Here is a 27,757-nt window from a genome sequence, read left to right on the forward strand (position 1 = left end):
TTCTTTTTGAGTTCAAAGTAGATTTCATTTATGTGCTTTTCAGTCATTACACAATGTACAGACATGATCCACTGAATAGTTTATGCTCCACACAAATGGTTAAACAATGATTTATGAAATACTAAACAAAAAGCTTCTAGAAGCAGAGTATCGTTTCCTGCCCCCTCCCCCAAAAAAATCAGCTTCAGGCATACATTTGTGTTTATGTCTATTCCTTGAGAATGTTACGTTAGCAGTGCATAAAGTTTATTCCATAAAAAGAGCTACAAGAGAATTCGATTTTCAAGAGACTCGATGCATTGTGCTTTCAGATAAAAATCCCAAGAGGAAGATCAGTTGCTGTGACAACAGTTAAACACACAGACGTGAGACGCCAGAGAACACTGTCAAGAAATGGAAGTCATTGTGCTTAGGGGGCTTTTTTTTTTTTTTTGGTAAATTTACTTGAATAAATAAAAACTTAAAAAACGTCCCAGTGACTGATATAAAATAGACACAGGTATTTAGGGCTTTCTCTACTTGGCTTAAGAGTTTGAAAGTGAAAAAAAAAAAGTCATGTCCTCAGAAACTAATTGTCATCTGACATTCCTAACCAGGGTGAGTCACTTACACTCAGGCAAGCAAGGGACTTGGGAGAAAACCAAAAAGTGATTTTCCCCTTAATACATTAAGGATTAACCAGAAGTAAAACCAGGATGAACCAATTAATTTTAAAAATGCCTACCTTTCTTTAGAACTCTCAGGCCAAATAGGGAAAGCAATCTACTTCTGTGAGGGGCCTGTTCTCTGAACGACAGCCTGTCCTGAAGTTCACGAGATAATTTTAAAACATCTTGTCTTCTGTCACGAGTCCAGGGTAAGCATGATCCCTCAGTAAGTACCTTATGTTTCCAACCCCCTCACACACTGACTATAATATATTCGCTTAAGAAACCTGGCAGCAACTCCTTGTAATGCTAGGAGGAAGTCTATGATTTACATAGTAATGTCGGTGCTTGTGTCTAGGCAATGTCACTTTATGTTCAATCAGCTCAGTTGCTCATATAGGCCTTAAACTTTGAAGGACCCATGACCCTTATCAAAGTGACTTCGAAATCAAAAGAAGAACAATAACATTGAACTAAAGTTATTTGCATAATAGGTATAGAGTTTAAAAGAATGTCTTCAAATAATTTCCTAGATATCAATCGCTCAGAAGTATCTTTGTTGTCTGTAACATAAAGTGCTACAGTCCTTCAAATAAAATTATAGACTAATTGAAAATATATATTATACATTTGCAGTTATTTATAATCATTCCATAATTTGTAGTGTGTTAATGGAGTGGAAGAGATAAAAGGCAGTCCACATTCATATTTTAAGATAAATTTACTTCAGAAGTCAGTTTTAATCCTTGTTCATGTTCTAAGTATAGCCATTGTGATAAGACCTGAAAGGGGAAAAATGAAGGACAGTTAGAGAAATGCATTTTTTAAAATCTTCCATCCAACAAACAATTGTTTGGAACTCAACAAGCAAATAAAATATAGGGCCACAGGCAGGCACTCGACCAAGAGCTCAAAGTCAATTTGGATTTAGGTGATATTATACAGAAGAAATCCAATTTACAACAATAGACAGTCACTGGATAGACTTAATGAAATCACTTATGTCTGGTCATAGCTAATCCTACCATCAAATATACCTCCTACTTTATCCAGTCACATCTGCTGTAATAACAACAGACATGCCATTTTAAAGTGTCTATAAAACCAAAGGGACTTCAACAGCCTATAGTATCAGGACCCTAAGACCAGAAAGACACAGCAATATAGTTCCCACTTTCCCTGAGAATCTTCACATTTAAACCAATAACCATTCAAGAGAGTAAGCATATGTTCCATCCTCTGGTTTGGGTTGTTTGTTTGGTGTGATTTTTTTTTCTTGAGACAAGACCTCCCTCTTTACATAGCTCTGGCTGTTCTAGAATTGACTCAGTACAGTAGCCTAACCTTGAACTCGCCGAGATCAAGTTGCCTCCCAAGCACTGGGATTAAAAGAGTGTGCCACCACACTGGCTTGTGCACACAGTCTTAATAAATGTTGGGGAGGAATTAAAACAGAGCAGTGTAAAGGAAGATGAGTACTTGGGACTGACATGGTCAGAAGAAACACTGTCTCCAAGCATAAAAGCCCAGGCAAACCCCTGAAGATGGGCAGAAAATTTTCAGAAAGAAAGCAGGCATTTCAGGAAAGGCTCTGTTCAAGGATTTATAAAGCAGAAGAGCTAGAGTTTGGCTGAGTGAGGTCTGTAGGACAGCCCCGTTGTAAATGCCAAGCTATGGAGCTCCACTCTATCCCATGGACTTGGGGGACTGAATGGAGATCTTTTAGAGTAGAAAGACATCATGAAACTGAAACAGTAGGGAGATCAACCTCATGGCAATGTGATGGATGGTCTGAGGGGTAAGGTCATAGGGGAAGTGGCGGAGAGACAAGAGACAGAAAGGCAGTTTTGACATTAAGAACAGAAAGCCAGGTGCGATGATGGTACATGCCTGTAATTCTAGCCCTGAGAGGCAGAAACAGGAGGACTCCTGCTGAGTTTGAGGCTAGCCTGGCATACATAACAAGCTGCAGGGCAGCATGGACTGGAGTAAGACCCTGTCTCTAAATGAAAACAACAAATAAACAAGCACATGCATATATTGTACAAATTAAAAAAAAAAAAAGAAAGCCTAGTGTAGCAGTGCATGGTTGTAATCCCAGTTCTGGGGAAGTGAGTACAGAAAGAGCAGGAGGTCAAGGTAATTCTCTGCTATATAGAGTTCAAGGAAAGCCTGGGCTACATGAAATCCTGGCTCAAAAATAAAAAAAAAAAGCACTCCAAGGAACACTGAGCACAAGTACAAGAAAGAATTGGCATCATAGATGGGACAGGAGACAGTCAGTAAAGACTTTTTATTGCAAGACATCTATAGTGGAAGCAGGCCTTAGACTCACTCTGTAGCCAGATGACCTTGCACTGCTAATCCTTTCTCTCCCTCCCACTCACACTTCTACGCCTGACTGTATTTTACACACATTCTGTAACAGTAGAAATCAGTAAGCCCCTACACACGAGCACCAACGCATCTTTAAAACCCTTACCTAAGATATAAGCAGCCACTAATTTTTGATTCACACTTAAGTGGAGGTAGAGAGGCACCAGCGATTCCATATCCCCTAGAGTAGGCAGCATCAGGGCCGCAATACATACCACTCCCAGGAAGACAGTTAGCAAACTAGGTCCTGAAGAGACTGCTCTGTTTTCTGTTAAAAAAAAAAGGACAACAATCTCTGAGCTTCTAAAACCAACGAGTAAGACAAACAGTGGCCAGCAGGCATCAGTGTTCCGCATGTGTGTTCTGCCTCTGTCTTCGCCACCATGCTAATTCCATGAAGACTTACATCCTGCATATACAGAAGTCCATCATGTAAGCTTTAGTCATTATCCACTGGCTTGTTTAAATGGCTATGGGAGGTAGTAAAAGAACAGATTATAAACTCCACACTCTACTGTAGTCTACAGTAGAAAATAGTTTTACAAGTATGTATCACAAATACCTGTAGGATTTCATTTCTTTGGTCTCTATATAGTTCTGGCTGTCCTGGAACTTGCTATGGACACCCAAACTCACAAATATCCACCTGCCTCTGCCTCCCCAGTGCTGGGATTACAGGCATGTGCCACCATACCCAGCATGGATTTCAAGTGTATGCATGACTGCTGGATTAGTTCATACACAGAAGAGAAAGCGTTCAGATAGTTCTAAAAGAATGTGCTTGAAACAAATGGATATCCAACACCCTATTCTTCTTCACCAGTGGATTACTTGGATATCCCAGCAAGTCCTGACTTAAGATGGCTCAACTGTACACTGATATGAATGTAGTAGGTGTTATAGAATCCACACCCCAAGCGCTCCCGGGCTTTACTGACATGTGGTATGATAGGTGGGATACTAGGCTTAAGCAGTGAGCTGGAGCATCCAGTCAGCACAGCAATCACAAGAGAAAAATACCAACACTCTGAAGTAGACTGTGCATTAGATGTGTTCCCCACAGATAATGTGTAATTTATACCTTCCCTGGGCATATACCCAAAAGATGCTCCAACATATAACAAAGACACGTGCTCTACTATATTCATAGCAGCCTTATTTATAATAGCCAGAAACCGGAAAGAACCAAGATGGCCCTCAACAGAGGAATAGATACAGAAAACATGGTACATCTACACAATGGAATATTACTCAGCTATCGAAAACAACGACTTCATGAAATTCATAGGCAAATGGATGGAACTACAAAATGTCATCCTGAGTGAGGTAACCCAATCTCTCACACACACACACACACACACACACACACACACACACACACACACACACACAAATGGCATGCACTCACTGATAAGTGGATATTAGCCCAAAAGCTGGAATTACTCAAGATACAATCCACAGACCACATGAAGCTCAAGAAGGACAACCAAAGTGCAGATATTTTAGTCCTTCTTAAAAGGGGGAGCAAAAATATTCATAGGAGGGGATATGGAGGCAAAGTTTGGAGCAGAGACTAAAGGAATGCTATTCAGAGCCTGCCCCACCTGGGGATCTACTCCATACATATACAGCTACCAAACCCAGACAATATTGCTGATGCCAAGAAGTGCATGCTGACAGAAGCCTGATATAGCTGGCTCCTGAGAGGCTCTGACAGAGCATGACAAATACAGAGGTGAATACTAGCAGCAAACCATTGAGCTGAGAATTGGGTCCCTATTGGAGGAATTACCCATTAGAGGAATTAGAGAAAGGATTGAAGGAGCTGAAGGGGTTTGCAACCCCATAAGAACAACAATGCCAACCAATCAGAGCTCCCAGGGACTAAACCACCATCCAAAGAGTACACATGGACAGACCCATGGCTCCAGCCGCATATGTAGCAGAGGATGGCCTTGTTGAGCACCAATGGGAGAAGACCTTGGTCCTGCCAAGGCTGGACCCTCAGCATAGGGGAATGTCAGGGTGGGGAGGTGGGAAGGGGGGTGGCTGGGGAGGGGGGTCACCCTCATAGAATAAGGGAGAAGGTGGATGGGATAGGGGGTTTATGGATGGGAAAGGGGATAACAATTGAAATGTAAATTTAAAAAAATCCAATAAAGAAAAATAAATAAGTAAATAAAATAATGGGGTAATTGGGACAGACTGGGGACTTAAAACAGTGAAATTCATAGAATCAGAATTGGGGCTTCTAGGACCTGGAAGAAGAACCTAAAATGAGTTTCAATTCAGTTCACACAAGTCTCGGTTATATGAGATTTATATGGCTGTCTAAAGACACACTCTAAACACAGGACCTATATTTAGTGTCTGGTGGCCCACACCTTTAATTCTAGCAGTTGGGAAGTAAAGACAAGTAGATCGCTGTGAGTTTGAAGCCAGAATGATCTACATGGCAAGTTTCACAACATCCAAGCCTACCTAGTACAGCCCTGTGTCAACGACAACAAGAACAACAACAGACTCCAATAATTAAGGCTGAGGTCGGAATATCACAAGTTCAAAACCAGCCTGTCCCAGATAGCAGACTACCTCATGTTGAATATGCTTACAATAAAAAAAAAAAGAATTACAACAAAGCATGGTGGCTCGTATGTGTAACCCCATCTATTCCAAGGAAATGGTGACACAGGTTTGTGATCCCATCTACTTCAAATGTTGAAACTAGGAGGCCAGCTTAAACACTCTAGTGAGGGCCTGTCTCAAAATAATATATAAGGTTAGTGAGATCATTCACTGGGGAAAGTGCTTACTACATAAGCAAGAGGACTTGAATTTGAGCTCAGCACCCATGAAAACTTACCAATACTAAACACACACACACGAAGCAAATCTGTTGTCAAGCAGGCTGGGTGTGTATCTATACGTTACATCTGTCTTCTGAGGAAACCCAGTGTGATGGCTAATCTTGGTTGTCAACTTGACTACACCTGGACGTAACTAAAACCTAAGCTGTTAGGCGCACTGTGAATTGATTTTCTTGGGTGGATTATTTGAGGTGGGAGACCCATTCAAATTCCTGATCACCAAGGTCAGAAAATCCACCCTAAATCTGGGCCAGACCTTCTGGTAGCAGCCCACATAAAAGGACATGGGAGATGGAAGCTTGTCATTTCTGTCTGCTTGCCCTCACTCTTACTGGCAAGCTCATGTATCCCGCCATACTCCTTTGCTGGTATTATAATCTAATTGTTCAGGATTCCAATGTGGACCATAAACTGGCAGCTCTAGGATGTCCCTAGGACTCCAACATCAGATTGTAACAGCTAAGACATCATGTTTCATGGAATGAACAACTACTGGATCCTGGGCTTTTCTGTCAGGAAACAACTATTGCTGCTATACTACTAGGACCACAGCAAGTCACCCTAAGTAATCCTTATGTATATTTTACACTATAGTATATAATAGATCACACATGCACATAAGCATGCACACACACGCACACTCACACATGCGCGCGCGCGCACACACACATTCTTTCTATCAGTTATGCTCCTTAGAGTTCCTTTACTAATCACCTAGTAACAGCATTTTTCTACTGTGTACCTTTCCCCACTAATCTTCCTTTGATTAAAAGGAATAGCCAAGAGCTATACAATTTGTGTTTTATTAATGAAATAATGCTGTTCATTCTATTATTAAGTGGAACTTTTCTAAATTATTAATACCTTAGCTATCGTGAAATTTAATTGGACTTCACCAAAGCCAAATAGGTGAAACAAAGTCAGATTTCCTAGTAATCATTGCATGGGATGAAACAGTAGCATAAATAACTGAAAAATCCATTATGTATATTGTTGCAAGACTGATTTTAAAGAAAAGGACAACTATCCACAAAGAGAATTCCAAAGAGCTGGGGGTGGGGGCACATACCTATAATCCAACCAATTGGGAGGCAGAGGCAGGAAGATGGCTTAAAATTCAAGGCCAGGCTGGGCACTACATAGTGAGTTGCAGGCAGTCTGGGTTTCATACCGAGACTCATAGTTAGCCTTGAAATTCCAAGCTGGGCATGGCAGCCCACAGCATTAATTAGACTTGGGAAACAGAAGGGGCAGGAAATCAGGAGTGCCTTGGGTCTTCTTGTCAAACAAGTTACTCTTGGTAACAGAGTCAAACCTTGTCCTGAAGAAAAAAAATTGTCAAAATAAAATCCTAGAAAACAATCGTCCTCCCTCATGCTCCTACAGAGAGCACTGTTAACAACTTTCAGATCTCATAAATGCCCATATAATCATGTAAACTAGGGGCTGAAATATGGCTTTCTGGATGAAGTTCTTGTTATATCAAGTGTGAGGGCTTGGACTTTGAATCCCCAGAACCTACATGGAACTCGATGCAGCAAACTTGTCTGTAATTCCAACAGCAAGGGAGACCTGGTGAACACAGATGTGATGAACACAGATGTAAGCAAGACATCCTGCCTCCAACAAGGCAGAGTGACCCAAGAGATTGACCTCTACAATGTCATATATTACACCTATATCTGCACCAAAGAACCCGCCCCACACACATCCTACACATGCAAAGATAAAAAAAAAAAGTACCTAAGTTTTAAAATTGCTTCTCCTACTTAGTAATGTACTTAAAACTTTGAAAAAGATTTGATTATTTTTATTTTATGTATATGAGCATTTTGTCTGTGTATATGTCTGGGCACCATGTGTGTGCTTGGTGCCCATGGAGGCCAGGGAAGGTGTCAGATTCCCTGGAATTGGAGCTATAGTCAGTCCTGAGCTGCCATGTGGATGCTGGGGTGTTCTGTAAGAGCAGGAAGTGCTCTTGGCCCACTATCTGAAGCTTTTTTCACTAAGTATACAAACTTCATTCTAACAGAACCTTGTAAATGCCTGCATGGCATCCTATCACATAAGCAGCCATAATCTGGACTGGAGAGATGGCTCAGTGGTTAAGAGCACTGACTGCTCTTTCAGAGGACCTGAGTTCAATTCCCAGCAACCGCATGGTGGCTCACAACCATCTGTAAAGGAATCCAGTGATGCCCTCTTCTGGTCTGTCTAAAGACAGCAATGGTGTACTTATATATAATAAATGAATATTTTTAAAAACCAGTCATAATCTAATCAGTTCCCAATTGGTGGCCTTTCAGATCATTTTCAGCACTTTGATATTACAAACAATAACAAAGAACACAATTTTCCAAAGCCAGAAGGCACAGGCTCAAATGTATGTGACAAAGCCTTTGCAGTTCATTATTGATAGAAGTAATTAAGACAACTCTACCACTATTCAGCTGTCTTCTAAAATATGTCCTTAATAGCCTGGGCTAGTATTTTATAAAAGCACATTTTATGTATTTCTCTTAAATTTAGTTTATTTCTGTTACATGAAAATATTCACAAAATATAAAACTATTTTTATATGCAGGCAATACTTACATTACCCAACTTGTTACGTAAATGAAACTGTAGGTGCTTTTTATTTTCTTTTAAAATTTGTTATTGCTGTGTGGTCTTTGTAGTTTGGGGCTGGGGCAGGTTCTCATGTGGCCCCAGCCTGAATTCCCTACATAACCGAGGATGCCTGTCAGCAAGATGGCTGAGTAGAACTCATGCTTGCTGCCAAGTGTGATGACCTGAGTCATCCTTGGGACTCTCATGGTAGAAGGAGAGAAGCTATTCCCACAACTTGTCCCCTGACCCCTACATATGTGCCTCAGCACTTGAGGTCAATCTCTTCCCAAAGTAATGTAATAGTTTAAATATATAAAAAGCAGATAGGACATTGCTTTGTCTCCCTGGCTGGTGTAACTCTGGAGCTCAGGCTAGCCTGAGGTTGTAATATTCCTCCTATGCCGGCCGGCCTGCCTTCTGAATACTGGGATGATAAGCACATGTCCCCATGCTTGGCCTGCCACATGGTTTCATACATTACGTCTAGACAGTTTCTTATTTTACTCACTTCTATATTTTTGGCACAGGATGTCCCTATTTAGTCGAGGCTGACCTCAAACTCAAGATCCTGTGTACTAGGATTAGAGGTATCCTCTGTGTAGCTTTCAACACATTTTAAAATCCTAACATTTCATGTTGTACTCTTCCACCCATTCCAGCTAACAGTGAGCCACATGGCACTGCTTTACTTAAGTTAGCAGCTTGCAGAATATAACATTTAAAAACTTCCTGGGAAATATTTTTTTTTTAAAGCAAAAAGCCAATCTCAATTTGTTTAACATTTCAGTCTAGTAACAAACCTCATGGATTTGATCCCTACGACCCCACAAACCATTATTTTTACTCTATTTACTGGCACACAGTGAGATAAAGTGGGGTGCCTACCCACCAATGAGTCCACATGTTCTCACGTAACTTCTGTGTGCATAATGCTGAACAAGATCAGAGAGCATCCGGACACAACCAGAGACCACCTTGTATTGTGCCGGCCTTCCTATAACTCACCCACTTGCAGCAAGGTTACAATTAGACAGCTCTGTACTTTAGATGCTAATGTTCATTCTAAAACTAAGACCGAGAGCAGTGGCAACTGCATGTAAAACAGCACCAGGAGGCAGAAGCAGGATGATTAAGAACTCCGAGGCCAGCCCTGTCTACATAGTGAATTCCAAGGCAACTAGGGCTACATTATGAGACCTTGTCTCAAAAAGTAAAACAAAAGTCAAACTCTGTAAACATAAGTCACTAATCAAGTAAGTAATTAAAATATGAATCTAGGAATGGTAGCTCATACCTATAATCCCTGTCCCTGGAAGGCAGAGGCTGGATTGCTATAAATTTCAGGACAGCTTGGGCTACAGAATGAGACACTGTTCCAAACATCCAGCCAGCCATACAGATACACACATAGACACAGACAGGCACACACCGCTATTGTAATTATGTAGCTTTGGTGTATGAGTGTGCATGCACACACTTGTGTGAGTGCAGCTACCCACATGTAATTGTGTGCACAGAAGTCAGAGGATACCTCAGGTATCAACCTTTTGCCTTCCACTTTGTTTGATACAAGGTCTCTTGGTTGTTAACCTTTCTATAGCCTGGGCTAGCCAGCCTGCACGCCTTTAGGACCTGTCCTGTCTGTCTCTCAGCTCACTGTAGGAACATGAAGATTACCAATATACATTATTGTACCTGGCTTTTACATGGCTTTGAGGGATTCGAACTTAGGTTCTGACAATTGTATGGCAAGTGCTTTCCCCACCGAGCCATCTCCCTAGCCAGTCTATCGGCCTGCCCTTGCCTCTCTGTGCAGGTGCGCGTGTGTGTATCTTTAGCCCTTTAGAATGACTTTCACCCAACTTCTAGTGAAGAAATGAAGTTAGGGGATAGAGAGGTGGCTCAGCAGTTAAGTACTGCTCGCTGCTCTTTCAGAGGACAGGATTCAGTTCAGAGGACAGGATTCAGTTCCGAAGACAGGGCAGCCCACAACCGTCTCTTACTCCACTACCCGAGGATCTGATGTGCTCTTGCCTCTATATGTACCAGGCATACATATGGCATACGAACATATACGCAGGCACAATACTGATACATGTAAATAACTATGTAGTAATAACACAATAAAAACGGAAAAATAGCTCAGTGTTTTTTTTTTTTTTTGGTTCTTTTTTTTGGAGCTGGGGACCGAACCCAGGGCCTTGCACTTCCTAGGCAAGCGCTCTACCACTGAGCCAAATCCCCAACCCCAGCTCAGTGTTTTAAATATAAAACTGAACCCCAATGACTTTACTTCTAATTATTCGTTAAGTGTCAAGAAAAAGATATTCAATGGCTTTTCTTGTTCTGGGAGCATTTTCAAGTGGGAATATTTTATCTCATTAAGTAAACACCTTCAAAATATTGATTTGACAAGATGTCATTTCAAAGAGATTCTCCTTTTTTTGATTTTCTTTTGAATTCTGAGGCAGGTTCTCAGTTAGGCCAAGCGGGCCTCCAGCACTATGCAGCCAAGGATCGATTATACTCGCAATCCTGTTGCTGCCACCTCTCACCCCCCAAGGGGTTAGGATTAAAGAGCTGGTGCAGTACCAGTCAAAGTTCTCTTTCATCAAAAGAGAAAATGAAGGTCCTGTCAGTGAATAAGTTCTGCCAGGACGCTAAGGCCTAATCCATACTCCTAGCATTAAGCAGAAAGTCTAGGCACTCCTTGTGTGGACGGGAAAAACTGCAGGACCACACCAGAGATAGCACTTCCTGCCTTCCTAAAATAACCACTTGAAGATAAGCACACCGCTACAGATCCAGTGACAAGAACATTTGCTAAATTTCCCTGACATAAGCTTCAATTGTTTTCCTATTTGTCTTTACTTTACTTTTTACTTTCAACTTCATATGTGTACCATATTTATATAATGTTTTCTTCTTCATTTGTGTTGAGGATGGAGCCTAGGGCCTTTCTCAAGCTAGACACATGCTCTACTGCTGAAGCCTTTCCCTAGCCCCTTTCCTGTTTTGATAGAGTCACATGGCAATCCTCCTGCTTCAGCCTCTAGCATGCTGGGACTACTGGCATGTGCCACCGCTCCTAACTATACATTCTGGTTTCACAGACAGCTGCTATCACATTCAAATATCACACTCTGAAAAGCCCTTTGTTTTTCTATGGAAAGTTTTATCTCGCCACTCTTCTAAGAGAATCAAAGGACAACAATTACAAGTTGGGAGGAAGGAGGAATGATGTCTGAAAGTTGGAGATGAGGAAAGTGTCATTGTTGAAAGTATATATCATAACGATTCTCAAGATCTAAGCAGGAAGGAAATGAGGAATGGAGAGGGATTCAATTAATAGCCCCCAGGGGATATTTTAATCTACTTAGTTTAATTAACTTCAACTTTAATGAGATTTTTTTCAAAATAATATGAATAGCACACTAAGCTTGGCCTATTGCCAAAATGAATTTCTCTCCTCCTTCAAACTAATTAATTGAGAAAGGATATAGGAAAGCCATAGACAGCAGTACATAAGTGTTGAACTGTACTGGTGTTATAGAGTATGGTACCTGCACTCTTTGAGTGTATGTATACAAAGGGTGTTCCTCTCTTCCTTGAAGGCCAGAGGCAGTCAGCCTCTTGCATGTCTCAAGTACCTGTTTCTCTAAGCTCCACTTCGCTGACTAGGATTAATGTCGTTATCGTGTTAGTTGTTAGCTCATGATTAAAGTTGGAGATGTAAGGAGGCTATAAAATCAACACTACCTGGTTGACAGGACTGCTCAAAAAATACACTCTCGGTTAAGTGCTCCTTTATTCTCTTCTCCTCTTCTTCCTTTTGTTGTTCTTTCGCAGATGGGAGAAGAGTAGCAATAACCTCTTTCCTTCCTAAGGCTTTCCTCTGGCTTTGTTCCGAAACCTGGAGACGGAATTTGTCTATCACACCATAGTGACAGGATCGAACATCTCTATGACGAATGACACTGAAAACAGCAGAATAATAATAATGATGATAATGGCAACAACAACAACAACAACAACAATAATAACAAAATCTGTTGAGGTTTCTGGGGCCTATCAAGCAATAATAAAAATAATCTTGCTGACTATAACCTAATACTCAAAATTTGCTAATGACACTCGGGGGAAAAATCGTATTCTAAGAAAATGAACAATTGTGAAATATTAGATGAACACACACAGTCAAAACATATAATAAATGAAAGTCTTCTGTGTGGCTGTGGCTGAGGAGTGAACCCAAAGCTTCAAGCAAGCTAAACAAGCAAGCAGTCTACTATAGAGTTATGGCCTTGGCCCACAATCATAGTCTTCAGTAAAAGAATGGTACAGAACTTTGCCTTTAGCAGTGAATTTCTTCCTGAACATCCGTTAAACATTTCTTTTCTAAATTGAAACATATAAAATAGTTTCTTCCTCACAAACATGTAATACATTCCTATTGTTACTCGTTATTGAAGTAAGACATCTTCACTTTATTGTGCCTGATACTTCTTAGGGAATGCAAAACAATTAGGTCAAGGGTAGTGCATTTACTTAGTAAGACTGCATTTTTTTTTTGTTCTTTTTTCCGGAGCTGGGGACCGAACCCAGGGCCTTGCGCTTCCTAGGCAAGCGCTCTACCACTGAGCTAAATCCCCAGCCCAAGACTGCATTTCTTTGGAATAGTCCTTGCTTACCGTGTACTGAATGACAACAGAAAGAAATGTGCAAAAACTTGTTCTTAAAAGACAATCTATGGCAGTGTTTCTCAACCTTCCAAATGCTGTGACACTTTACCACAGTTCCTTATGTTGTGCTGACCCCCAACACTAAAATTATTGTCATTGCTACTTTAGAACTGTAATTTTGCTACTGTTATAAATCATAATGCAAATATTTTTCACAGATAGACATTTGCTAAAGAGGCTATGACCCGTAGGCTGAGAACCCCTGAATTATGGCTTTGAGCTGAGGAGAAAATAACTCTGCTTCTCATAGAAAACTTTGACAAATGCAGATGACTTAGTAGCTTAAATTAAAGGCTGGCCGGTGGATTCATCTGGTCAGCCCCAGTTCTAAAGTAAAGATTAAATATGAACAGCTTGAGCAAACAACCGTTCATCTGACACTCTAAAATGAAATTATCTGGAAGCACTCAGATAACCTTTTACAGATGAGTAGTTATACACACTTGCTTCCTGTTTAGATTCAATTGCAGGCTTATTAGCTGAATCATTTCAGATGATCTTATACTGCTGTTGTTCTAGAATGTAGTAGTATTTGTTTCACAAATGTCACTATAATAGCAGGATGTCTCAAAGAAAGCTAAATTCTCTATCATAGCCAGAGAAATTTAAAGGAATAACCAGAACTTGACCATACACATCACTGCCTATGTTAGAACAATGAGGAATTATTTTTTAAAAATTCCAGGCACAAATTGTTTAAGTATTTGATTGCCTTATTCTTTCAGAAACTGCTTACATTTTGATAAACGTTGAGCCCCATATCAAAAAGCATAGAAACATTGCTTAGGGCTAGCATTGAGAAGGGAGTGCTTTAAAGTTAAAACATGCATATCCATACACTGAGAATGTGTTACCAGGATGAGACCCTGACTTACATATCCACACAGCACTGTGGCTTCACTGCACCAGCAGCATCAATGACAACATACTTATTTGGAGTCGTACACAAAACTGAAAGAAAAAGTCATAATGTCCATTAGTGTGATTAAATAAAAAATTAGTAGAAAAAGTCAAAACTTTATAAGCTAGAAGACTCACCTTTGAACTTTAAGGCAAACTCATAGGGATTGTACAGAGTCAACACTTGCTTATGTGTTGACTGATCATCTGCATAAAATATTAGCTCCGTGGGAAACACAAAGACAGGAAGATTCCCTTCCACTAACTCTGGTTGTCTTTTTTGTTGATGCATTGGCACTGTATCCCCCTTGCTGCAGCTTCTGTCTTTACAGTCTCAAGTCTATTTTGGACTTTCTTAGATTCAGTTAAAAACTCCAAAGCATTTTGGCAATCTAGAAATGAGAAAAACAAACTGCATGATATTGGTTTTCTGAGATCTCCAGTCACTCCACAAAAACAAACAAACAAAGCACATTTAGGGACCAGCAAGACGGCTCAGTGGGAGCAGATGCTTGGTTCCAGGCCAGGTCTGATGACCCACATTCCATCCACAAGTCCCACAGGGTGAAAGGCAAGAACCAATGGTCCAGACAAGCTGTCCTGACTCCCCCACTCGCTGTGACACACTCACATGTGCACACATGTATGAAAACATGCACACACAGAGACAGATGGAAAGGAAGGAAGGATGGAAGGAAGGAAGGAAGGGAGGGAGGGAGGGAGGGAGGGAGAAAAGAAAGAAAAGAAAGACCAAATAAATAAAAGCAGTCTGGGTGTAGTGGCACATGACTCTAATCCACTCAGAAGGAAGAAGCAGGTTTTTATCGCTTGTGAGTTCCAGGTCAGCCAAGGCTACACAGTTGTGCACTGCCATGGGTGTTGGGAATTAAATCAGGGTTGTCTGGAAGATCAGACATCTCTCCAGCCCCTCCCTCAAGACTGACTGATTGATAGTGTGTGTGTCTGTGTCTGTGTTTGTGTATATATATGGATGTCTGCAGAGGGCAGGTTACCCCCTGGACCTGGAGTTACAGGTAGTTTGTGTGGGTGCTAGGAACCAAACTTGGGTCTGGAGAGACAGCTAGCTCAGCTGTTAAGAGTACTTCCTGCTCTTTTAGAGGGACCAGTGTTTAGCTTCTGGAACCCAACCCATATTAAATGACTCATAACTATCTGTAACTTTTAGCTACAGGGGATCCAATGTCCTCTTCTGGCCTCCTTAGGCATCCCCCACACACTAAACATAAAATCTCTTTTTAAAAACCTAAAAAATTCCATTATTTCTTGTAGAAAAACTTAAGAGTCACTTTTACACTGGTGTTAATAGTGATTTATACAGTGCTCTATGGAAGTGTGAGGAAGATGGTTCTTTTTATTCTACCAAAACATCAAGACTTCTCGGAGCTAAAAGAATGATACTTGCTAAGAAATCCTCAGAGCTTTCTTTGAAAATTTGCGAAGTGCTCTTTGGCACATGTGGCACCATTCCCCCACTTGAATGGCAAGTTACAGAGTCTTCATGAGAGCTGGGATTTTTCCAACTTCAGAGGCTTTTTTGGATTCCTTCTGGGGTTCTTGACTGTGTTCCAGTAGTTGTAGCTGGCAGAAGTCTCCCTGTTCTAATGTGATGTTTGTGTTTTTATTTCCTAACCTCGCTGTAATCAATATTCTTATTTAGCAAACCTCCTAAAAGTAACATAACAGTACATGGTGGAGTGCCTGCCTAGCGCGCACAAAACCCTGGCTTCAATTCCCAGCATTACATAAAACCTGCTATGATCCCAGCATTCAAGAGGCAGAGGCAAGATTAAACTTCAGAATCATTCTTTGCTTTATCAAAAGTTTGAGATCAACATTAGTGACACCACACTATGCCCCCGAAAAGGAACAACAATAAAAATTAACATTGAAGGCTCAATCCCCAGAAACCATGCCCCCAAAATACAAACTTGGGCTAGTCGAGGTGATGCAAACTTGTACTTGTGGTACTTGGGAGCCTAAGGGGAGAGGACTGATTGTAAGTTTGAAGGTCACTGGGGCATCATACCAAAGCTCTTATCTCTAAAACCAACCAACCTAACAAAGTGAAAAGTCTAACACATTCACAAAATGTCTGGTTTCCACTCTGTACTTTTAAAATAGGCTCTAAACCATTACTGTAAGTTGAGTTCCCTATATATTTAAAAGGGAATATAACCAATGAATCCATTATTTAGTTTTATCAGCTGCCAGGTCTCTGATCCTTACTGAGACTTTCTGAACTTTCACCAAAATAGGATATAATAGCATATGTAAAAATGTAGGCGGAAGTCATACACAAGTTCTGCCATCAAGACATTTAATTCAAAGCTGGGCATGGTGGTCCACACCTTCAATCTCAGCCCTCAGAGGGAATAGGCAGGTGGTTCTCTGATTTTGAGGCTAGCCTGGGCTACCTAGCAAGTTCTAGGCTAGGCAGGGCTACATAAATAAGACCCTGTCTCAAAACCAAGCAAGAATAAAAGGAAGGACTAAAGAAAAATTCAACTCTGGAGGTGAGGTGTTCTCTTGTATTCCTGTAAGTCTCAGGCTTTTGAAGGTCGAAGCAAGAGAATCCACAATTGGAAGCTATCCTGGGCTATACCCTGTCTCTGTCTCTGTCTCAAAAAGGAAAACCAGGAAAGTGTGTACATGAGCATTAGGAGGAGGGCACATTGACCAAGAGAGCTTCGTATGAGAAGGATGGAAATCTGAAGGCACACAACCCCAGGCTGCCTCAGATAATATGTCAGACCTCTCTCCACTACTTGGGAGCATGACAATGTTGGATTTGTTCCTGAGCTTGTTTTTCAACATGTTGACCGATCTGTTGACACTTTCATGAGTAACAATATCTAATGTTTGTATAATTCCTAACAGATTACTCAGACTTACATTGACTACATAGACGGAGTGACTGCTAAGCTCTTAGAGTGTTGTAAGGACTATACATAAGTGCTAAGTGTCCCCTCTTATTGGTGGTAATGGTGATCTATTATGAATACATCAGACTGAAATGAACAAGCAAACAAATAACAAAACAGTATCATCAGGATTCCTGCCTAAATTAGCCCAGTATTCCTTCCACTATACAAAAATATTTCTGCAAGAGAAAGAATATTTTGAAAAGCATCTGACTTAAGTTATTCTAATTTAATACATTTTCTGATTTATTTTTTATTCCCATCCATTCTTCTCTGCCCCTCCCCCAAGCCCTTCCCCCTGTTTTCCTGACAAGGTATCTGGTCAATCTGTTCCCAATTGCACAGCAATTCTCCCAAGTACTGAGACTCTAGGAATAAGCCACCACACAGGGCTTTGAATTACTTTCTTTTGCTCCAAGACACACATATTTCTATTCGGATAATGCACTTTCAGAAGTTTACTATATTTTTTATAAAGAAAACAAGAAGCTCTATAATTTGATTCTTAAGAAACTTTGCTATTAAACAGATCCAAATTTGACATCATTAAATGCTATGCTGTGACTCAATTGTAAAGGTTGGTTCTGAGGGAAGGAGTTTATGATTAAAAGGTTGCAGCTCTGATTTACAGAAGACATAACCGGTAAGTACTGGTCAAGCTGGGGAGCTGTCTAGAAAATAATAAAGTTGAATTTAAGCATTTACCTCCTAAACCATGGGCAATTCCAAACAGATTAAAACTTTGAATGTTAAAAGGGGAAAGAAAAGCCATCAAGACAGTAGAAAAAAAACCCAGAAAAATGAAAAAAATTCTCTCAGGCTAACAATGACATAAAACTAAATCCTGACACATTTAGCTACATAAATTACACATGGCTGGCCTGTAATCTAAACACTTGTGAAACAGAGGCAAGAGGCTCAGAAGTTTAAACTTAGCCTTATGTCTATAGCAATACATAAACGAAGCCCTACCAGCTTGGACTACAGGAGAGCTTGTCACACACAGAAAAGCAAATAGTTTTTATAGGAAAGGGACTTATCTTACAAAAGGCCATTTAACCTCACAAGACAAATACAAATTACATACAATACAACACATGCTAGGATAGGTTTTAAAGGATACCAGATTAGTAAAAAATAAACAAAACCATAAACAAAATAACTTGATACAATGCACAGTAAGAGAAATCAGGCATACTATTATATTACTGATGGGGATATATATTGGAACAATGAGCTTCCTGCCTGGATGAGGTGCTCATATCCTCAAAGCAACAGATTTTACTTTTAGAGTATTTCTGGAACATATACCATCATCATCATCATCATCATCATCATCACCCTTCTCTACCACCACCACTGTGTGTGAAGTTACATGTGTGAACTTTATATGTGAAAGTTTTTGTATGAAGTGCTGAGGACTAAAGGAAATGATTTATGTGAAGCTCGCTGAAAAGACCTTGCTACTCAATATAAGCCAGTTGTTCATAGCAAAAGAATGGAAACAGCCCAGCTCTTCATTAATAGGGGATTTATTAAAGTCTGGTGTATCCATTCATTGGGATACGAGATACCTGTCAAAGCAATAGAGAATGCTCTTTGTATAGCTGGACATGAATAGAGCCTCCCAAGGAAAAATAAAGCTGAAGCTGCTGACATAGGCCAAGGCCAATAATCCCAGCTACTTAGGAAGTTAGAACAAGATGATATCAAATTCAAGGTCTGTCTGGATATCTAGACTCTGTATCAAAACTAAAGTGAACTGGGCTATAGAACACTTACCTAGCACGTGTGCAGGCTCAATCTCTAGTAACAAATAAGACTATATAGCCACAAACAAGAAACAGGTAAAATTAGGTTCAAGCTTGACCATGCTTTTCCCCATTCCAAAACAAAACTGAGAAAAGGAGCACTTTAAAGATAAAAGCATGAAAGATAACCCTGGGTGAGGTGATATACACCTGTTATCCCAGCATTTCAGAATTCGAGGCAAGATTAGGCATTCAAGGCCAGCCTCAGCTACACAGTGAGTTCTAGACCAGCATGGGTTACACGAGACCCCACTTCAAACAAATACATAAACAAATACTAAAATACATACTTTTCAAGTCCTTTTTTTTCAATCCAAATTGTTATTTATTCTAAAACTGGAACTATTGTGTCTACATTTTTTTGCCAGAATGGTGTAATGAGAACAGGGTAAGAGTTACATACGTAAATAATGACACAGTTACATTTTTAAAAATTGAACCCCTCCCCACCCCACCCCCCCCTTTTTTTTTTTACTGGCCACTTCCAAGAATGCTTTACAGGTTGTGCAAAAAACATTTACAGGCTCCATGTGGTATTTGTTTGTTTGTTTTTTTAGACAAGCTTTTCCAACTACAACGACAACAGACATCTGATAAAACACTAAACAACTCTTCTAAGGAAAACAAAACCAGGGATTCCTCTTAATACCATAATCTACACCCCACACCTGCCCCAATAACATTTCTTTTCATAATAAAAACAGAAGACAGAAACAAAATGCAGGCATCCACTTTGATGCAGGAGACCTCCTGAACAAATCCAACAAGGATGTGGCTGTGGTGGCAAATGCCATCCGAGTAGGGAAACTGAGGCAAGAGGACTACAGAATGAAACTATCCTAAACAAAAAAAGGAATGAGATAGCTTACAAATCTTACTATGAAGTAAAAATAAATAACCACACAGATAAGTGCCAGGCTTGTTCTAACTTTAAGGAGAATTTTGTTGGCACAGGTCAGAGTAGGAATTTTATTAGCTTGGGATACAGGCTTAGAAGACAGTTTTATCCTCTGCATCCTGAGGCTTTCTTTCTCTTTGAGAGTTAAAGATGTACTTCTTGCCCCATGGATCACAAACAGGCCATGTCACTGTCAGCATTAAAGAAGGGTTTAATTGCTTTTGGGCAGTTTGCTGTTTCTTTTCATTATCCTTTTCCCCATTCACCACCTATCTTGGTTAAGATAGAAGTTGCCTCCTCAACTCCAACCAGGGAGTTCCAATAAAGTTACAATTAGCACCAGGTCAGCAGAGTAGCATTAGCTTTGTCAACAAGAATCTAGAAGCACAACACTCACCTGTGGTTGCTGGGTTTTTGGAGACTAATGCTTTCTCTTTTCCCTACTCCGTATTACAAAATGATCAAGTGCAAAATTTCAGGGGAAAGGCTATATACTAAGCTGGTTAAAACAACAAAAGTCCTTAAGGCAGATCAGTTGCCCCAAAGTCTAGTGTGTACCAAGTCAAAGTGTGTTAGCATCTCCCAGATAAGGGAAGCAGGCCCAGGCTAAGACATTTTCCCAGACTTGCTCAGGGTATTAGGGAGAGAAATGTATTGTCTACTCCCACTCTTCTATACATCTCAGTTAGAAGGTCCTACCCCTGTTACTGTGCTGTAGCTACATTAGTTTCAATTAGCCTGACCCAAACTTTAAATTTATCATTATTGTTTCATTTTCCTGTGCTGGATATTGAACCCAGAGCCTTGTACATGGACTGTATTTTTTTATGAGACGGTGTCTCACATAGCCCAGGATAGCCTTTAAGTCCTAATCTTCCTTCCTCTCCCTCTCAGGTGCTACCATTACAGGCTGTGCTACTACGCCTGGCATTAATGTTGTATTTTTAATGTTCTTGGTGTCCTAATGTCACATTATTCTCTTGTTTTACATTCATGATAGACCCAAGTTCAGTGCAGGCACTTGGAAGACACTGGGCTCATTGGTTTTCCTCCAGGTGTCTACTAATAGTCAGCTCTTTCATCAGCAGGCATGTGTACTCGATAGGTGAATGGCTGTTTCCATAAAAGGAGCTAAAGGTTACTGCATACAGATAGGCGGCTGCTGGTCATAGGCTAGGATGAGAGGAGGGGTGATGGGATCATTATTAATTCTCTCCCTGCCTTCTGCTTCCCTTCCATCTCCTCTGAGTCAATCTGGGGCAGAAGTGTTTATAAACCACAAGGCTCCAACATGCCCCTGACCATAAAGGCAGGCAGTCCCACTGAGAAAAGATATGGGAAACAGCCTTGTTCCTGACCCTGTTCCTTAAAGTACAGAACATTCCTAATTAAAATGAGAAAGAAAACCTTATGTGTGAACACCACCTTGCGACTGATTTACAAACTATTCTCCCACAGGAAGCAATGTAAACACTGGATGGTTTATCCTGATTGTCTGAGGCAGGGGCTTGCTGTCCAGCCCATGCTAGGTTCCAACTACAGGTCCTCCCTGAATGCGGGGATCACAGGTGGATGGCACCACATCGGCTGTTGGTCCTTGCACACGGCTGTGATATTTGCTGTTTTCCTCACTTTGCATTGAACAGAGAAAGGATAAGATTCTGGGATGAGCAGGGGAGTTCGCTATAGACTTCAACACTACAGATTTAGAACATCGGGACTATTATTTATCAAGCCAGGAATCTATATTGAAGTATATTCTTCCTCCTCTCCTTTTTGGAAAATGAAGCCTGTAAGGAGGGAATAAGTAGGTGCTTCTGGATTCTTGTACTAACTACTATGGTTCAAAATGTAAAAATAGTTGAGAATGGGGCTAGAGAGATGACTCACAGGTTAAGAGCACTCACTACTCTTGCACGGCTCCAGTTCAGTTGTCAGCACCAACATCCAGTGTCTCAAAACAACCTGGAATTCCAGTCATCATGAGAGCCCATGTCCTCTTCTGGCTTCTATGGGCCCCAGCACACACGTAGTGTGTATGCATATACAACACACAGGCACACACAAATAAATGTTTAAACAAAACAGCTAAGCCTTGTTCAAAGTTTAGCCTCCACAGGAATTAGTGACCCATCTGCTTAGCCACATAGGGCCAGCTACTAAGACTCCATATCTTTGGCTCTAGATAGTGATTCCGTTTTTCAGCCACACCTTTAGTCCAGGCCCCTTTTTATCTAAGTGCAGGAGCTATCTTGGTCTTCCACCACTGGGTAAAGTCTTTGCTTAAAACCAAGAAAATGCAAATTAGGAAAGAGCAAGAAGTTTTACTGCTTTAGACTCTAGTATAAAAGCCCTTTCTCTGTCAAGCTGAAAACCCAGCAGCAAAGTATAAATTCCAGTATCATCTATTAGAGTTAATGGTTGATCACCTAGGCCACAAATTATATCATAATGTTCATTTTATACTTTAGTGTCCATTATTCAAGAATGGGTAATTTTTTAGGTTTTTGGTATGTGTTATGTTTCTGGAGCTGACTATCACAAAACATACAGAGTGATAAATTAATCCACATTCAACAAATAAAAGTTGACTCCATGCTCTAAGATTTTAAAAGAACACCACAGTTAGGAGCAGTGGAATGGGCCTGTAATTCTAGCATCTTAGGGAGCTGGGATAGGAAGGCCACAGGTTTAAGGACAATCTGGGCTACATAGCAAGGACCCATATCAAAATAAAATTAGTGCCCCGGCATGGTGTATAATGCCTATAATCCCAGAACTTGAGATGCACAGACAAGTAAAATTCCGTGGGTTCAAGGCTACCCTGGTCTACATAGCAGTTTAGGCCAACCATGGCTACAAAGTAAGATCCTGTCTCAAAAATAAGTAAAATTAGTGATATAAACTTATAGTCCCAACACTAAGCCGAGGGAATAGAATGGTGAATTCAAGGCTTACCTGTGCTACATAGTGAGTTCACTGGGCTATATTGAAACCCTGTCTCAAAAAAGCAAATAAACAAACATATAAGCAAGCAAAACCTTTAAAAAAGGAGCTTGGTGGTAGAGAACTTGCCGAGCATGCACCACACAAAAATGAATGTCTTATAGAAATGTCTTTTTGTAACTGTATAGTTGGGTGTGGTGGCACATGCCTGCAATCCCAGCACTTGGTAGATAGATATAGAAGGGTTACTACAAAGTTTGTGGTCAGCCTGGTCTACACAGTGAGTTCTAGACCAGCCAGAGTTACATAGCAAGACCCTGCCTCAAACAAACAAACACACAAACAAAAAACATGCTGGGTGTGATGGTGTACTCCTCTAATTCTAGAACTCAAGAAGCAGAGACAGCAGCTCTCTGTTAGAGGGCAGCATGGTCCACACATGAGTTTTAGGTCTGCTAAGCCTATATTGTGAAACCCTATTTCAAAACAAAACCAAACACACAGACACACATACACACACACACACACACACACATACACACACACACACCAAAATATCCTGTAAAACAAAACTATCTTTACTTCCCCATTTTAATTAAGGCATTACTTCCACAATTTAAAACATTCTAGTATCTTTTTTATTACAAGACATGCAAAAAATCTGTATTAATTCACTGTATAAAATCTGTATGCTGCTACATGTAGCACACGGAGTTTTTAAGTCTTTTATTCCAATCTTGTTGGAACACATCTTTAAGCCTGGTACTCAGGAGGCAGAGGCAGGAGGATTTCTGAATCAGGGTAGCTTGATCTACAAAGCTAGTACCAGGTCAGCCAGAGCTACATAGTGGCCCTAGTGACCCTCTGTCAAAACAAAACAATAATCTTTTTAATTTATTCATCATATAGTTAGCCATAGATAGAGAGAGAGAGAGATAGATACATAAATACATAGATAAATAGGGCAGGAACTATGGAAAGGATCAAAATAGTATTTTCACCCTTCAGAAACCTGGCCTAGCCAAAAAAAATCATACAGCAACCATAAAATATGATATTGAGATGTTAGGACATATATTGAAATGTCAGTTAACATGGTGGGTTTTTGTTTTGTTTTGCTTTGCTTTTGGAGCATAAAATGGCAGCCCACACCAGGAGTGGAAGGTGGTGAATTGCAAAAAGGATGTGCTGAGGTATAAAAGGGGTACCCATCATGAGTGCTGGCACTGAATATGATTTAAATATGTATATGGGCAGAGTAACAAGTAAGACTGGGAAGGTAAGTTGGAGGTAGACTGTGGAAAGCCAAATTAATTTCCCTATGCTTAGAGACTGTCAGAAATGGAAAATTTTTTTTCTTCTTCTTTTTTTCGGAGCTGGGGACTGAACCCAGGGCCTTGCACTCCCTAGGCAAGCGCTCTACCACTGAGCTAAATCCCCAACCCCAGAAATGGAAATTCTTAGTTCTTTCCCCAGACACACTGAATCAAGAGGGTGGGAGTAGGGTCTGGCCCTGTTTTTAGCAAGCTATCTGGGTAATTCTCGGATGCACCAACTTCAAGAGCTACTGCCACAGGCAATGTGAAACCTCTGAAGGATTTTAAGGAACAGAAACTGACCTGATGAGTTTGGAGGTAGGTGAGTGGTGGCCATTGATTGATTCTCCAAGTCCAACACCTGACTGCAGGATAGTTACAAGGGAAAAAAAAACTGCTGGGTGACTATGGTTTGAGAAGGTGATGTAAGCAGAGGCTGAGGCAGTAGGAATGGAGTTAGATGTAAGAGATGTTTTAAGTGACCAAAGGTCAGCCAGGTGACTAAAGTCCAGTCATACAAATGTGTCAGTGGATCTTACATAAAAGCTGTCGTCCTGTTGAATCTGTCAATCGATAGACCCCAGAAAAAGGGAGGAGGCGAGCACTTTCTTTGTGTTTTAGTCAAGAGCAAAGGTTGTCTTAGTTTGTACATGACGCTTCTGGAATACTTGGTTTTTCTGCCTCTCACTGTTAAGCCAGTAGGTTGACATATTAACATATTCATATTTTCTGAGTTAAGGTGGTGAGGATCAGTCTCTGAGACTGATTATATCAGGATGTGCTGACACAAACAAGTTCTGAACATGAAAAAGCTGCAAGCCAAGCACTGGTTCAGACGATCAAAGCCAGGCACAGTCAAAGTGAGGTTACTGACTCACCCCCTTTCTAATCTTGTCACTAAAATCGCAGAATCTGCTTAATTCTGGAAGAGGTTTGAACCAAATTGAAAGAATTATTGGGCTACACGCTGAAGGTCAAGAAAGCCTAGTAGATCTTTTATTTCTAATTTGAGAGGTATGATTTAGCTGGAACCATCTTCAATTACCTGATGTAAAGCAAGGCAGGTGCAGGTCAACCCACATGACTATTTTACATCCTGAGAATCATTTTGTTTTGAGACAGAGTTTCAGTATGTATCCTAGGTGGTTTGAGCCTCACAATGTAGACTAGGCTAGCCCCCAAATCACACAAGCCACTTGCCACAAGACTCTTCTATGATATAACTTGTACACTGTACACTTTACAGGCATGGTGCCTCACACCTCTACTCCCAACATGTGGAAGCTTCGGGCAGATAGAATGTCTAGACTTTGAAGCTGGCCTGGGCTACTAGTAAGACTGTCTCAACTCCCATCCCTACCCCCACCCAAACTGTATACTTTTAGGTAACCTGAGGGCTACAGAGGTCCATAGAGATTAAAACAAAAGCCAAATAATAGACATGAGGAAATTGTGGACATTTAAGAAATAAATCACTTAAGATATTTATTGTGATTCAAGATTCTCCGGACTGTTAAGGGGTGATAAGACAGTCTTTAGAATATCACTCATAATCTTCCTTGCCAGCTTTTAGGAAAGATTATAAAATGTTCTCAATTTCCTATCTTAAATCTTTTTTTTTTTTTTGCTTTTGTGCATGCATGCATGTACATATGTTTCTGAGACAAAAGTCTCTGTTTTGTAGCGTTGGCTGTACTGGAACCATATGCAGAACTCGGGACGGAGTCTACCCAGCTTATCTTAAACCATTTTTTTAAAGGTGGGAGAAGGGTAGCAATATTTTGAAACATCTCATTATGTAGGCCTGGCTGGCTTAGAACTCTCTATGAAGATCAGGCTAGCCTAGAACTCAGAAATTCACCTTCCTACTTCTGACACCCGAGTGCTGAGATTAAAGTGCCATGCCAGTACACTCAGCCCATAAATGTCTGTATTAGGCTTAAGGAAGGAATGGGATGCATTTTGTAGTTTCTTGCTATGTTTTCAAACAGTGAATTTGCATATAAATCCTCTATGAGAAAAAAATATAACATAGCTGACAATAAACATGACTTTGCCTTTAAAGGGATTACTACTCTACCATAGAATATTAATATCGCATATTCCACTCGAATGTATATTACAAGTAAAAGGGGTCTTTCACAGATTTGAAAAATTCTAAAATTTTAAGTATCTCACCCATCAGGAAACCTATGTTGCTCTGTGAGTTCTATGTATCCTTCAGAAACCAGTTTAATCTCACATCCTGTTTAAGAATACAGATGAACAACTTTAAAGACACATTTGGTCACATTTCCTGGTCTCCAAACTTACCACTGATCTGTACCAAATACATGACATATATGTGTAATTGTAATTGAAAAGCCGACTGTCTACCCCTTACTCAATTTCCTGAAAGTAGCATTTTATAGACAAAGAGATTTCCAAATACTTACAGGAAGTGTGGACAAGATTTTCGTCACTAGGAATGTATTAAACCCCATATGTGCCTTTCCCGAAAAAGTAGACTTTCTCCTTCTGTCTGGAATTCCCATTAAGAACAAAAAGTGTTCCAAAAGAACAGGACTGCCTTTTAGGCAAAATTTAGGAACTTGAATTTTTCAGGGTTACTTTCTCTAATGATTTTCTTAAAGGACAGAAGACTAGGACCCTTTGCACTTCTTATGTGCCCTGTGGCTTTCCCAAATGAAGTTTCCTTCTGGGACAGCAATGCTACTTCAGTGGGAGAAAGACAAATGTCAGTTACTTTCCTCAGAGGGAAACAACAGAAGATTAGGGGCTGAGGTCTAGGGAGGGGCTAAAACCTTCCTCCGTAAGATTTCTGCCCCACCTGCTTGGGGCCCAGCCTTTACAGCTCTATCGCCACACTACCCGGCTCCATGTGAAACTGGTCATGTGAGCCTGTTTACAGCTGAGCAGCTGGTGCAACCATCAGGAGCCGTGCAGAGGTCCAGGGAGGAGTTAGGATACAGGCCACTTACCTCCTTTCTCCCCTATATAATTCCAAGAAGATACTTGCTTCGACCACCATCCTCCCTCCCGGTTTCTCCACCTTTTTTCAGACCCCTTGAGGCAAAGCCATCCTGGGACGCCTAGCTCCAGCCGCCCCCCGCCCCGTTTCCGTCCAGTTGCTCGCGGAGGGGACCGGCTGAACTGCAGGAAGGGCGAGGGCAGAGTCACCCCGAACTGGGGAGTCGACTGACTTCCCTCCCATAGCCCTCCAGGCAATGTCCGCCAAAGAGTTGTCCCTGGAGCTGCATTCCCAAGGCAACTGAACTATGTCAGGCAGGCAGCTGGAGGCTTCAGAGGCTGCCTTCGCCCAGGCAGGGGCAGCTATACAGTTCTGCTGGCCCTGGAGACCCCGCGGAAGGGCCACCAGCAGTCCGAGAACGGTGGATCCGTTGCCTGGTCCCCGCCACCCACCTCAGCCCGGCACTGAGCAGCTCTGCTGTCAGTCACAGAGCCAAGCACTGGCTACGGGTACTTGGCATTGTCTACATCGGGGGTCTCAGCACGTAAGTTCCACGTTTTCCCTCAAGTCAGAGGAAGTGGGTGACGGGACACTGAGGGACTCTCACCTCAGCAACACTGGCTCCTCGGAAAGCAGCTGCGACTGCTCCCTGCTCCTTTGTCAGAGTCTCCAGACTGCACTGCCTGCTGGGATATGGGAGGACTCAACTGCCACCTCTCCCCGCCCCGGAG

At 41.1% G+C, this 27,757-nt stretch overlaps 1 protein-coding gene across 10 annotated transcripts; it reads right to left on the minus strand.

The window, feature by feature from the left end:
* On the minus strand, positions 1 to 27,757 carry Mospd1 (motile sperm domain containing 1). Of its 10 annotated transcripts, none has more exons than NM_001014107.1 (7): positions 27,634 to 27,655; positions 22,752 to 22,790; positions 14,281 to 14,534; positions 14,118 to 14,193; positions 12,260 to 12,477; positions 3,130 to 3,291; positions 1 to 1,429 (listed from the first exon to the last, which is right to left on the minus strand). In NM_001014107.1, exons 3-7 carry the CDS (start codon positions 14,432 to 14,434, stop codon positions 1,398 to 1,400), a joined length of 642 nt encoding a protein of 213 aa, NP_001014129.1. In that variant the 5' UTR covers positions 14,435 to 14,534; positions 22,752 to 22,790; positions 27,634 to 27,655; the 3' UTR covers positions 1 to 1,397. The 10 variants fall into 10 exon arrangements, with proteins under 10 accessions (NP_001014129.1, XP_063136110.1, XP_063136107.1 ...); XM_063280040.1 differs by having other exon boundaries at positions 4 to 1,429; positions 3,239 to 3,291; positions 27,634 to 27,734; XM_063280037.1 differs by lacking the exon at positions 22,752 to 22,790 and adding an exon at positions 26,234 to 26,300 and having other exon boundaries at positions 4 to 1,429; positions 27,634 to 27,699.

The sequence above is a fragment of the Rattus norvegicus genome, chromosome X (genome assembly GCF_036323735.1).
Source record: "Rattus norvegicus strain BN/NHsdMcwi chromosome X, GRCr8, whole genome shotgun sequence".
In the NCBI taxonomy this organism is placed as follows: domain Eukaryota; kingdom Metazoa; phylum Chordata; class Mammalia; order Rodentia; family Muridae; genus Rattus; species Rattus norvegicus.